The sequence below is a fragment of the Drosophila elegans genome, unplaced genomic scaffold (genome assembly GCF_018152505.1).
Source record: "Drosophila elegans isolate 14027-0461.03 unplaced genomic scaffold, ASM1815250v1 contig_149, whole genome shotgun sequence".
NCBI lineage: Eukaryota > Metazoa > Arthropoda > Insecta > Diptera > Drosophilidae > Drosophila > Drosophila elegans.
The window spans coordinates 866,547-881,549 of NW_024545513.1; the positions used below are offsets into that span (position 1 = coordinate 866,547).

General features: G+C 35.9%; 1 protein-coding gene across 2 annotated transcripts in view; it reads right to left on the reverse strand.

Moving 5' to 3' along the window:
* The window catches only part of LOC108135929 (limbic system-associated membrane protein), a 32,297-nt gene extending 18,356 nt beyond the window's left edge, over nucleotides 1-13,941 (reverse strand). For both annotated transcript variants that reach the window (XR_005977770.1, XM_017256874.2), the window contains exons 1-4: nucleotides 13,741-13,941; nucleotides 4,862-4,971; nucleotides 4,232-4,417; nucleotides 2,452-2,552 (exon numbers count right to left, since the gene is read on the reverse strand). Coding sequence is in view for 1 of the 2 variants with exons in the window: in XM_017256874.2 (XP_017112363.1) it covers nucleotides 2,452-2,552; nucleotides 4,232-4,417; nucleotides 4,862-4,971; nucleotides 13,741-13,846 (503 nt within the window). In the remaining variant the exon portion in view is untranslated. The remainder of the gene's footprint in view (nucleotides 1-2,451; nucleotides 2,553-4,231; nucleotides 4,418-4,861; nucleotides 4,972-13,740) is intronic.
* Between the last annotated feature and the right edge of the window lie 1,062 nt (nucleotides 13,942-15,003).

Sequence of the window (15,003 nt, forward strand, 5' to 3'; positions counted from 1 at the left end):
CAAGTTCAGTGGCTTATTAAATTTAATATGACGATGCTTCAGCTGAGGGCTTCACTCCATTGTGCCCGTTGTGGAGCAAAAACTTTTTATGCAATGCAAAGGCAGAGCGGAAAAGTGGAAAAGCGGAAAAGCAGGCAGGCAAAACGGAAAACGCTTGAAGCCAGCAGGCGCTCAAGTGTGTGGTGCAGTTGCGAAAATTGCGGAGAAAGCACTTGATCGACGACGGAACCTATTTCAAAACCTATAAAACTTGTGGATACAAAAATTAAATAGACATTTTATTGAACAACAGTAGTTTTAAAATTGTAGAAAAATGTCCATACAGTTTGTTTAAAAATAAATATTTAAAAATTTCAATATATACAGTAATTTAAAAATCTTGTAATGGTTAATTTATCAGAAAAGGTTCTGTAAAAAAAACAAAACAAAAAACTGTTTTATATGCCTTATTGGTTTTATGTTACTATTTTTTCGTTACCCATTTTATCAGTTAACAAATGGGCAAATAAAGAAAATATATAATATATATAAACATAGAAAAAAACCAATTTGTATGCCTAATTGTTTTTATGTTAATAATTTCACGTCGTCCATTAAATTTACAAGTTTATAAATGGGCAAACAAATAAAATATATATAAATATCATATTATTGACAAAAAGTATAACAAAAATTTATCAATATTGACGTTTATATAATTTTAGTTTCACAATTTTGAATATGGATATTAACATTTCAATAGTTGATTTATCAAGACAATCTAAATTGTTGAAATTTTTTTAAATGAATTGAATTATGTTACTCAGCTGAAGAGCAAAAAGAGCAACAAATAGTCAATATACCCTTTGATCTTCTCGAGCAGAGGGTATTTCGAGGAGAAATGCGTGTTAAGACAGCAGTTGTTCAACAGCGAACCAGACACGGGTGTGGTAAATTTTTATGATGCCGCAAACAGATGCAAAATGGCTAAAAAGAAAATCAGCCAGCACACACAGATACAGATGCTCCCGTACAGATACATCTACACCCACACGAATACTCCCGCCCACACCCTCGTGGCCAACACAATGGCGACTGGGTAGAAAACAGTTAGCAGTCAGCGGCAGTTTGTTAGCCATGTTTAGTCGGGCCAAGACAGTCCCTCGTCTTCCGCTCAAGCAAGTGCAATTTACATGGCCCAAAGACGGCTAGACGAGGCAAATTTCAGTTGGCCCACAACTAATTCAACAACTCACAGATAGACCTTCGCTGAGTGACCTTCTTTGGTTCGTTTTGTCTTTAAATTTACACAAAGAAAGGAAACTAATGCCCAAATTTCGCTTTAAAAATGAATAATTTTATTTGGATTTCAGGAAAATTCTTACCCCTAACAACAAGGCTCAAATTTATTAGTTGATGCTTTTAACGTTAATTTCGCTAAAGTTGAATTCATTTTAAGGGATTTGCACTAAGTGGCATTAAAAATGAACAGAAAACAAAAGGGAAAACTCGCAGACAAGCCCTCTAATAGCTTTCCACACTCGCACATTCACACATGGAAAAGCAAGAAAAGCGGGAAAGCGCGCTTATCGCCATCGTTTCATCATTTTGCGGTTAAATTGCTAACAAAAAAGGCGGAGAGCAACACTTCGTGGTTGTGGTCAAGTTCATAAAACAGCCACCAAACCAAAACCCCAAACACAAATTAGAGACTCTTTTTTGGTCGGGAATACCCTAATGCCATAATACCCCTTGAAATGACTTTGGAAAATGGCCATCTTCAAGCCACATATTAAAAACTAAGTAGAACCCCTGCTGGATTGGGACCTCTTCAAGAAACTAACATACCCATTGGACTGAACACCAGGGTAGCCAAGGAGTTTCAGTGCTAAATCAAGAGAAATGAAGTGTCACTTAATTTGTTGACATTATTACACCGACAGAGAATGAAAGTTAGGAAAAGGAAAGATGGAAGACAAAAAAGAGGCAAAGGAAAAATGTCATTTAACACGCGCAGTCGAAACTAAAAATGGTATTTCTTTAAGTTTCTGCAAATATCAACTACTTAAACATTTCTCTCATATTTATTCAAAAGTTCTACGAGTTGAAAAGAAGGACTTTTGGTCATAAACAAAACTTATGGCAGAATATATAAATAAATATAATACTATATTGCAAGCAGATCCTACTTAATAGTTTCAATAGATGAACGGGTAAGATTTATTAAGATTTAAGGCAGCATATAAAATTGAATGTAATATTATTACATTGAATTAAAAAAAATCATATGACGAGTTGTTTTGAAATAAAAAAAAACCTTTTTGTTCATATACGCTTAGGAATATGATTAACTTATGGTCTTTGATGCTTAAATGTGCTTAATAAACCCAAAAAGATAAGTAATTCTTTTTAAGTTTGATTAAATGTTTGTCGTTAAAAGGGAAGCTAAAACCATACACGGTACATACTCACCGACATGTCAATCGCACGGAACTGCCCTCGGGCACAATCACATCGGAGGAGGTGTCCTCGCTGATGAAATCCGGCGGAATCACGACATCCAGGAAGCCGATCTGCAAGTACCAAAAAAACCGGAGTGGAGCCAACAAAAGCATTAGCACGCAGCAGATTTCATTTCACTTACTTAAATTATCACAAATTGCTAAGGGGACAAATACGCAATCATGTGCACTCGCAGAAAAACGTAGCCCTTATTAATATTTAATATTATTATTAATATTATTTACGACTTAAGAAATGTTTTTTTTCGAAATCGTTATAATCTTAATATTATTATTCTTATCAATTGTCCTTAAGTTAACTTATTCATTTTCTTATTTTGTAAAACAACCCTTAAATTCTTTTAAATTGAATAAATCTAAGTTTACATTTTAATTAATTTATTTTGTGAAAATGTTTAAATTTGTTTACAAAACTGCATTTACTTATTTACTTTTTAAAAATCTAGCAGTAAATCACAATGTTACTAACTTGTAAATTGATTTACTTGGTAAAAATTTCGCAAATATAATAATATAAAAGTTTAATTACCATTTAAAAGATTGACATTAATATAGGTAGCTTATAAAATTAATTTACATTTAATTGGGGCTCAAACTCGATGCCTAATAGCATAAGAAAACAAATTTCTCAAATATCCTTTAGATATTTCTTTCTGTGTACACTGGGCGAAAATTCGCTGATTATGCAAGTGGCTCGTAAAGGCGGAGTAACGGCAAAGTGTTTTATATGGCGACTGGTGAGTAAAGCGAAGAGATGGCGAATAAACTAAGAATAAACTAAGCCAAGGTGAATAGTTTAAGACTAAAAAAGGGGGAGGGGCGACAAAGGAGGCGGGTAGTACGGTGCACTTCGACCCTGCTGTGTTGTTGTTGTTTTTGTGAAAAGCGTAAAAGTGCAAATAAAAATTAAGGAAGCATGAAATACATTTTATTGGCACCATAAACTTCACTTCGCTGGACACACGAGTGTACGTGTGAGCGGAAACACACCCGCACACATACGTCCAAAAAAATTTATGTGTGTGTGCGTACATGAAGCTGCCAATTTATATGCCCCAACATTTTCCTTTTTCGCATAGTTTTCGCTTTCGATTTGCTGCGCTTTCTTTTACTCAACAAGCAGAAGAATAAGTGGGTGGAAAATGTGGGAAATCGACGGGGGGAAAAATGTAGGAAATGGCGAAAAACAAACAATAAGAACGGCAAGTACAACAGCTCAATGCATTCACATTTTCCTTCACCGTTTAATGCCGCATGAAAGGAATGGTTCGGAAAATAGGAAACAACATTTTCAAAACAACGAGCAAAAACCGATGGGGTCGCACAAACATCATAAATATAAAATATGTATCGAAAAGCTAGATCTAAAGCTAGTTAAAATTAGAAAAATATTTTAATGACTTTTGTTGCAGAAAGTGTGAAGGTTGAACAATTTTAATTTATTAATTATTAACTTCTGAATATAAAAGAATGGATTTTCAGTTCAGCAAACATTACTTACTTTACTAAAGAAGGGAATTTGGCTTTTTCTTATTATGGCATAACAATTGTTTACTTATATCTTCTTAAAATTATAAAAATCCATAGATTTAAGATTTGCAGTGTTCCCTTAAATTCAATAATATTTACTTAACACATTTTCCATACATACAGTGCGTATGCGTTATTTAAATTCACACTCGTCACTCGTTAAGTATACGTAGTTAAGTTTAAATAGGTATTAAACTAACCTGACTTTTCATAGGGTCCGTGTTTAATTGGCACATGTAACCGCCGCGATCCTCTTCGGAAACAGCTTTTATATGGAGATTCCACGTGTTTTGGTCCAAATGACTGACCGTGACACGCGGATTGTGGGTGATCACGTTCTCGTGAATTGCTTGGATGGCCTTGGTGTCGGCCTTGAGCCAGCCCACCTGCAAAAAAGGGATGAATAGTTAAATTGCTTGCACATTTTACAAACTATGATTACAAATTAATTCTACCTTTTAAAACAATGCATGGATGTGACATATAGTACCTAATTAACCCAAATATTTTTTCATTAAGGTATTTAATTTTTAAGACCGCATAGTTTAAATGAAAGTTTTTTAAAGTTACACACAGAAACTTATTAGTGAAATTTCTATTATTGAAATTTCTAAATAAGATGAGTACTAAATCAATACAGTTTTAGGCTCTTCGATATGGAAATGAAACTAAAAAGTACAGGGGTATATTATTTAGCATTGAATTAATAGTTGTACTTGAATACTGTCTTTAATCAATTTTTATTTGGATCACGGATTGTACTTTTAATTAATTGCATGGTTTAAACTTATTTGTTTTTCAGTGCAGTGCCGTTCACTTGACTGACTTACCCGATAGCCGCCCAAATGTCGGACGTGACACGTGAAGGTTGCATCGCGTCCGACGGCCACGGACACGTTGGAAATGCTCTCCACGAACTCCGGCTGAAAGGCGCCAATTGCTGCAAGGACGAAAAAAAAGGAGCAAGATTAGAGTGCATCTGTGTTTGTGTGTGGTTGTGTGTGTGTATGCTTGTGTGTGTGTGTGTGGCAGTTAATGATATCGCGCCAGTTTACTGGCAATGCATTCAAGGCAAGTCCTCCCCCCTTCAAAATCCCTCGTCCACCTCCCATGTTGCGCCTGCCAAAAAGCCCGTGATTTATCGCTTTTAAATGTGCCCCGAAACCACCCAAATTCACCCACCACCCACTGCACTCCGGCCTCGCCAAGCCAACAACGTAACTGTGCCAGACGACCGGCGGCAGACAATTTAAAGAGTCGCGGCTGCTAATTGAAGATCGACATCCGGCACTACGGCTATGGCATTACGGCACTACTTCACTACTTCACTCCGACTCTGCGGGAAACGAAAGTCCGGAGTACGGATACGGATACGGATACGGTTACGGGTAAGGGTACGGGTAAGGGTAAAAGTACGGGTATGGTTACGGGCCACACGCAAATATAAATAATTTATTGAATCATCGAAAATCAAACATTTCACTTGCAAGTGCTGCAAAAAAGTTTGCCAGGCCGTTAACGCAAAAAGGAAAAAATGAGGAAGTAATAGTGAAATAGCCAGCAGGCGAAATACTCTATACTCTATTTAAAATAATCGCAATTTTTATGTTTCAATCCATCGTCTGCGAGGAAAATATTTAAATTTTATAAAAGTTTTTAACCTTCACGCTCTAAATTTAGTCTTTTTAATTTAATGCACACACAAATATCACAATAAAAGTAGAGTTCGTCAACGAAGATTTCTTTATTAAAGAAACAGTAAATAAACATTACAGATTTTAGAGTCCCTGTTTTAAGTAGGTTCACATTTTAACATAAGCAAGGAAAAAATTGTCCTTTAATTTCATAAAGAAAAATAAAAAAAATTGTTAAGAAAAAAGGAGAGCCAGTAAAAAATGAGATCACCTGCAAAATCCGGGTGACCCCTTCGAGAGGTATGGAAAAAATAATGGAACCGAAGGAGGTTAAGCGGGAATAATGGGCGGAGTGGATCGAGGGGTTTTGGTTTTACCAGACAGCAGCAGCCACGCACGACTGCTGTCCTGGCCGCAAAGTCCCCCGAATTTCCCCACCCGATTTTCCCTTCCCTCACAGACTACCGTCTACATCATCGTAATGCATGCAAAAAACTTTTGGCAAACTTGAAATTTAAATATTTATAGACAGAACCGTTGGCTCACGAACGGATTGCGGGGGATCGGGTGATCGGGGGATCGGGGTTCCGAATATTGTGTGTAGAAATATATATGCGTATAGTACAGTATGGTATACGTTGTACATTATACGACGAGATGTGCCGAAGAATGTGCTGAATTGACTCAATTGGCCAAAGGCATGATTTATCGCACTTTCGGTGACTGCGACTGTGTGCCTGCCAAATGCAAATGCAAAACGGATTCCCAGGAACTTCTACAGTTGATAATCTGGATAATCCACTTGCCGGCCACAAGCTAAAAATATATTCCAGCAAGTTTTTCTGGGCAGACGAATAATTTCATTGGTGAATTAATTGCTGCGATGCATTTAATTCAAGATCGAATTGATTGAAATCATTATTGATTTATTGGCGGGCGAATTCAATGAACAAAACAAAGGCTGAATTAGCAAACTAAATTCATGGCAGCATTTAAAGTGTTGCCTTTCGTTCAAGATTTTATTTCCAAATTTATGGACTCTTTGATAAATAAGTCAACAATTATCCAGTGGATAGGAATATAATTTTGTATATTAACTGTTCATATTTTATAAATTTTATAATTTTACTTGAACAATTTTATTTTATAAGTAAATTTGAAATTTTAGTTGGAATTAACTTAAAACAATTTTGACACTTATAATAATAGCACATTTAATTTTATGTGTATGGAATATATATTTATTTTATAATTAGTTAAGGCTATTGAAACACTTTATAGGTTTAAATTTTAGTTGGAATAAATGTTAAACAATTTTAATTGATTTATAATGCGGTACATTTAATTTAACATTTATATTTCTAAAATTAAATATTTACTGTTTCAGTAAAATAAATTAAAATAGTTTTTAGTGTGTTTTTAAAAGCAATGCAATTTATTTTGATTTGACACACAAAATGGTGAGTTGTTTACGAAATGAAATCATTCGATTTAGTTCTGAGTGCAACATATGGACTAGGAAAGTCCGAGATTTGGCATCAAGTGGCTGGCAAAGCCAAAGTGTTGTGGGTGCGGACGGTACAGTGGAGCCTGGCCTGCGGCAGCCCCTCGCCTTTCGCCCCTCTGGCAAATGGTAAATGGCAAATGGCAAATGCTGTTGCTGCTTGGCTGACTGCGGCTTGTTTGTCAATCTGTCGTAGATGCTGCACTGCATGCAGGCGAAGATGTTTTCCAGCATTGTGCCAATCCCAATGAACTTGTCACTGGTCCTCAAGTCCCCTAGACCCCTGGACCCCTGGACCCCCCCTCAATTACCAGCCACCCAGTTGTTTGTGAACTTTGGCCTGACTTCTGGTCGCCTTTCTGCCTGGCATTTTGCGAAGCCAAGCCAGAGTCAATTAACCCCCGACTTGGGTCCACTCAAAATCCAGAAATCCAGGTCCCCGCCTCATAAATCTCCGCCCTCATTTCAATTTTCGGCTCCACCATTTGGGGTCTTGTCAATTTTTGGCTCACATCCCGAGCCCGAGGCTCCCTTTCGCATTTTCGCATTTGCTCGGGAAAAAGTTTAAATCACACAACGACAATGAGGATTTGCCGAAGCAAATTTATGGCTAAGGACATTGGCAAAAAGTTAAGCAAAGGAAACGTATTAGTTTTGGCTGGGTTTTTTTTTTTTTTGGGGGGGTGCAAAGGTGGCTGGGTGTCTTTTACACATATGGTATGTGGGTGGCAAGGTAAACACACACACACGATTCGGTTACAGGCGATACAGAGATTCCAATCTGCATGGGAATGACAGGAGGGACTGGCGACCGAAAACTCTGATTTCTGCACTCAGAGAAAGGTTCTATTTAAAATGGGAAAACAAATGTATAATCATGTTTTTTATAAAACTGTTAGTTCATACCGATTTCTGTGCTCTTACAAAAAAATAGGTCTAACAAATTACCTACACTAATGAAAAAACATTTAGCGTGTTGCAAAGACACCATTGCTTTTTAATAATAATATTAATGCATGTAAAATTGCATGGTTTGGTATAAGAAAATATTTTAATTAATGTGAAAAAATAATAGATATATAAAATAGTTTATTTCATTTAAATGCATTTTTAATTTAAATATGGTTTAAATTGATATTAAAATGTTAGACTAAAATTTAAATGTTAGATGTTAAACTCAGTTCCGTAAATAGTCAAATGCAAAATTATAATATTTTCATTTTTAAAATCAAAGCGAAAAGTATTTTCTTTTATCAGTGCGGTAAAACATTGAATTTTGCTCAGTGTACGGTGTCACCTTTTCCTTGGCCGTTCGTTTTTTATGGCCTCACACTTGGACAGGCCCACAAATCCAGTTGCAAAGCACCAATGATAGGTGATAATGGCAAATTTGAAAGGCAAACAGAGTGGGATTCTGAGACCCAAAAGCACCGAAACTTAAATACAACAAGCTGGAGATGGAGCTGAAACTGAAACCAAATTCTTGCTTAAAGTCAAGTTTTGGCCAAGAGAAACAGAATGCTTTGGAAGGCGAAAGGAAAAAGAACAAAAAACAAATAAGGAGATGCCTGCAAATGACTGTCGGCTGGCATTGAAATTAGCATTTTTACAAATCGTCGCCGGCTGAACTACTGCCAATTTCCCACTCAGTTTTTCCCCGCAAAAATTCAATTTAAATTTCTTAGCGTTTCGCCTTTTTTATCCCCTAAAATGTCACGCAATTAATTGTGTCTTGATTTCTGTTTCACACTTTTTTTGTTATACTTTTTGTGTGTGTGAAAAGGGTTTTCCTTTAATTGATAAAGTTTTAGTTAGCTAAAGCGGGGGAATCTACGGATTTTTCTTAAAACGGGAAAGTGCTCTTTTCAATTGGGTTTTGACTTAAGTATATTTTTACCCACAAAGAATATGTTTTTTATTAGTTAAATTTGAATATTTAAATTAAAGATTTCCCTTTAATTAATTAAACGAGAGTGAAAATGTTTTTCTAACTTTATGTTTAAGTTTAGTTATAATATTTGAAATGAATTTTGAAATTAAATACTAAAATCACAAGATAATCACGAGTTACTTATTTTATAAAATGCATTTATACGATACTCCTTTTGCAAGTCATTGGAAAACAAGGTCTTGTTTATTTTTTAAAATTGCATATTTTTTGCGTTTTATCTGATTTAAAACACATAAGCTTCAATTTCGACATTTAATCCCCTTGCGTTTCTGCAACTTTAACTTTCTGTTTTTTTCCACCCATTTTCGGATTTTATTCCTTGGGCGTCACATATAATTAATTACAAATTACGCGCATTTTTTGGTATGGACCAACTTTTCATCACAGGAAAAGCGGGAAAAAACTAGTAACTCCGTCTGCGGCTTTTCCCGCTGACCGCAGGCGCTAAAAGCCGAAGAACCGACGAAAAAATAGTGAACAAATGCAGAGGATAAAGGCAGTGGAAAGCTAAAACTTAAAAAAATAAAGGAATATATATACACTGACAAAAAAAAGGATTTTATAAAAGGACTTGTTTATGGGGCTATGACACTACTTTGTGGCTTCATTCATAGACGGATTCATTGGCGCGTAGAAAAATACAACTATATGGAGATTGGTTAGGATTTTTTTTATAATATAATAATTTCTTTGAAAGCATTGTATTTTTTATTTTCTAGCTTCTACGAACAGCCCTTTATTTATTTTAAAAAAAAATTTTTGTTCTTTGTATTTTGCTCATTGGAATTGCCAAATTTCCATCTTGCTCGCACTTACGTAAAATGTAGTGTTATATCTCTATTAATGGCGTTCAAATTAAATGTGTTTAAAAATATTCTTACACTAACTTTTGTGTTATTATTCAATCATAAAAAAGGTACAATGAGAAAAATGTTTTTAACATCGAGTATCTAATTGATTTGAAGCTGTTTTTTATCTGTGTGCGGGAGTATAAAAATCATGGTTACTGCCGGAGTTGTTGGAATCAATTAAGTCACCCGGGGGACAGGACAGCAACAAAATGGCCATTAATGGCGCTATCTCGCTCCCGCCATTTGGCCATATTGCGGTTTAGCTTACATTTCACATCCGGCGGGTGGATTTCAGGGGGGTGGTCTTACGAACGGTGTCCTATTTGGCAATTAATTTGCATATCATTGATATGCACACACAACACAGTAACAAACACGCACACGCACATGCACATGCACATGCACATGCACATTCACATTATATTTGCTTAGGATTATTATCGGTTATTAATGTTGCTGTAATTGAAAATTATTTTCACTTTTATGTTTATCATTATCAGCTGCCATTACATCCCACATACCCATCTGTGTAGCAGCAGCATTATGTGTTATCGTCGCATGGGAATTATTGTTTGCCGTGATTTAAGTGCTTTAAATATGCACATCTGCATGTATTTAATATTTATGCGGACAGGGGACGAAGCGTGGGCCACGACCATGCATAATTATCAACTTTATGGGAATAGTTTTGCTACCAGTCAGTCGGACTTTCTGGGGTTTTGCCATTGGGTTTAGTCACGCCAACAAATCGTCCATTGACACATGTAAAATTATAGATTTAGATCCAAAAAGCTGCGAGCTTGTGCGATGTGTTCTCTCATCAGTTCTGAATTGATGTTTAAACGTTAAAATAAAAAAATTCTTATGTATTTTGGGGTCGTCTAATTGTGTTTAATATTGGCTATAACAAAGGGCTGAAGTATAAATATTTGAGACTAAAAAAAACTATAGAGTTCGAAACTTGCAAAATTTTATTCCTTTCAACAAATCTAAATAGTGATTTTCCCCAAAAAAGGCCTATTTAATTTTACATTAAACTTGTAACTTTTTTTTATTATAAAAACCAAACACCTGCAAAATAATACTTCAGTTTTGGTTTTGAAGATAGCTTTGATCTCATAAAATAATATGTAACAGCAATATATATTGAGGCTGACTTCTAAATAAGTTTGTTTTACTATCCATTAAATTTATGACACCCTCTGGAAACTCTACCTCGGAGCATTGAAAGCTCCGCGCAAATCAAAATTAATGATACGATTTAACCGCACTCGCTGGGGAGTAAAAACAAAAGGCCAACTGTTTTTAGAACGAATTGCAAACAATAACGACCACGCGCTGTAAATATTTAATGCGGGAAAGGAAAGGAAAGTATTTGTGATTGTCGCGCCGACGTGAACAATTTGGCACTTCATTTTTTACAATTATCAGACGACGGGCAGACAATCAGCGGCAAACAGGTGAGGAAAACGCGGAAAACGCGGAAAACGCGGAAAAAAACGGAAAACTGGCAAGGTGAAAACATAATTTTTACACAATTAAAGTGAGTCGACAATATATGCGCACGATTCAACGAGCAGGCAGTGTATTATTAAGTCAAGCAACTTTTGGAAGTAGTGGGAATATAGTAGCTATATACCATATTATCTATTTACAATTAAATATATATATATAACCTAAATTTATTTAGTATTATTACCACTGAAGACCTTTTTTTTAATAAGCAATTTTTATTTTTGCTGTTAGATATTGGAACGAACTTCACAAAGCTTCAAAATAAATAAGAGCGTAAAAAGCTTCAAAAATAAAATGTATGACACACCAACAACTGAATGAGATACAATAATAATGACGGATATTTATTTAAGTAACTCTATCAATAGATTATTCAAAATTTATTGTATCATTCCCTGAAAATTTGTTTACTATTTTGTTCGTTTTTTTCTTTATTTTAATTAAATAATAAGAATATTGAAATTTTTGGTGACTGGCACATTAAATAATAAGTTGTACTTATACAAGTACATCCTTGAACTGGATTTCAAATAAATAAAAATTTAAAAAAAAAATTTGAAGTTAACTTAATTAAACAAAATTTAAAAACCTATTTCTGTATTTAAATACTTGAGTTATGATAAGTTTTATAAACATATAAACAAATATACGCAATATAAAATCAACGAAAATTGTTTTGCGCAACAAAATTTTGAATAATTTAAAAACGTTATTTTTAAACAATCGGGTTATTATTAAAGCCGCTTTATATATTCGCTACGTACTGTACAATCACTTTGAACCGATTTTGCACGAATCGCAATATCAAAAGGATCAGCTTGCAAAATGTAAATGTGAATGGGAATTGTAAGGAATGAGTGAGTCAATTAAATCGCCATTGAATGGCCAGTGTTCAGTTTTCGATGTAGCCCCGTTGTCTTTTGTTTATTTATTTATTTGTTTGTTATTTATACGTTTTAATGCCAAATGGCAATTGGCAATGGCAACAATGCAATGTGCAAAATGCGGAATGTAGTATGCAGTATGCAGTATGCAGTATGCAGTATGGTAGCCATGACAGTGCATTAAGCAGTCTCCAGCAGTTATTAATCGCCTGATTTTCCGATTTTCCCGCTCTCCAGCAGGGGGTTAAATATACTCGCGTTACGGCGGCGAAACAATTATCAAGTCGGTTTGCGTTCAATTGCCCGCCGGAATGTGTCCGTCCGTCCGATATCCGTTTCCTGTTCGGCGCTGCACAACACTGATTACAGGGTTGCACTCAGGCGGACTCAGGCCTTCCGCGATAAGCACCCGATAAGCTCCCGATATCCCCAATAAGTCCTCATCAGATGGATCTGGACAAAAGATCTGGTTTTTTACATCAATACTCCGAAAGAAAATATTACAGACAAAAAATTGTTTAAATTATAATTTTTAAAATGAAACCTTTACTTACACATGCAAGTGACATGCAAGTCTTTTTTACGTATTTAATAGCCAAAAATATAATTCACGGTTTATGTAGCATCATATTTTGTAACTATTTATTTTAAGGAAAAAACAATTTTTAGAATTTTGGTCAAAAATAAAAGTTTGAACACATATTTTGGTGTGGTCGAATATTCTATGACGAATTTAACGCAATATAACATTGAAAAAGTTGTGAACAAAATTTGACAAAAAAAAAAAACAAAAAGTTGCGCAAAATAAGGCGCACAGCAAACAGTCTGACTTATTTGTTCAGGTGGTAAACTAAAACCGTCTATTCCCGCTTAATTAAAAAAAATATTTTTTGGCAAATTTTTGCATTCAATTGGAAAATTTATAACACCTTCACCGATTCTAAATTTTAAGCATTATTTCTCAGGAATTGTATTAAAAACTCATTTTTTCTCTTTTTTTTTTGAGTTTTTTGAGTTTTTAGAAAGTTTTTTTACTTTTAAGCTTATCATAAATAATTGGTTTAAATTAGTCGCACTGCCTAGAGACTGACACGCTTGATTTCTAAGAAATGATTTTCTGCTAAGATCGGCAGAAACTTATCCTTTTCAGCTGTATCTGCCCATTGATTTGGAATTTTATGACGAGTTTAACGAGGTTTGCCATTCTACATTTTGAACAATATTTCACTGGGTTTTGCTTAAAATAAATAATTTGGATTTCTCAGATGTTTGTCTATGAAAACAGTATTCCGAAATTGCCTTCGTGTTTTTTCGTTTTTAAATGATCTTTGCGTTTTTTTTTCGTTATTTAGTACTTCCGATCCCTTTACCTTCCATGAGGAAAACGACGACCAGCAGGTGAATCAGCATTTTGCCATTCCGATCCAACTTGGCGAGTTGAAAATTCCGAGATAACCGTTTCGCCGTGACTCGCATTTGGTATCAACAATTCCGTAAAGACATTTGCGATCGGCACGCGAACAAAACAGTTTCACTGCACAGAAAAAATTCAAAAAAATATTCACTTGAATGTATGTGCTATAATGGTTTTTATTTTCGTAACTATTAATTTTTAAAATATATTTTTTAACGACGCGAGTTTTCCGTTTAAGCAGTAGCAGCGACGCTGACAGAGGCTTGCGACAGGGTTCGAGTTCAGTTTCACCGTTTTTCAACCAGCCGACAGCGCCGACGTTGATCAACTGAAGATGCAGCTGGCGAAATGGCCAGCCTGCAGCCTCCGGGACGAGCGAATACGAAGCTCCCGTCGGCGGAGGCGAAGGGACACGAACTCGGGACGAGGCGACCCGAAGCTCGGTCGTAACCGTTAGCCGTTGGATACTGTAAAACCGAGGTGGCGCCCCGAACGACCTGCTGACGAGCGCTCGTTGCCAATTGTCGAAGTGGATGTTCGAATCGAACGCCGTCCACCATGTGCCGCATGCCATCCACATGGCGGGCACGTGGTGGAACGCAGGACTCGATGGTGCCAGCGGGGGGATGTCCTGGCGGCGCAGGCGCCGTGTCCCTCGGAGGAGGAGTGTCGTCCGCATTCATCTGACAAATGGTACGACAATTGCTACAAGCTGTGGTGGCATTTGGCCACCGCCTGCCAGAATCTCCTGCGGCCACAACATCCAAGTGGCATGACTGACAGGCGGGCCCCACGTTGGGCGCCAGTTCTTATAAGCTGCAGATTGCGACAGGTTTTTGGGACCCACGAGTTCCAAGGGTCAATTAAGTAGGAACACTGGTTTGATACAATGCTGGCATTCAACTAAATCATAAATATGAGAAGCTCTCATCTCCCAACAATTTAAAAATCGCTTCATTCGAAAAAGCAGTCAGGTGGTAAGATGTTGGCTTAATTTCTAGTTCTAGTTTCTCAGAATGGCAAATATACACATTTGCTCAGTCTCTTAAAAGTAAACCCCCTTTTTAGTATAAAATAAGAAATTTAGCGAGAGTTAATAGATTTTCCATATAATAGCTTTGCCATAACATTGACTTTTTAGATTGTTCAAAAGAATAATTTTCTCCTGTTGATTCATTTTTCTCCGAAAAGCTGCGGCCAAAGTCAAGTAGCTTGTAAT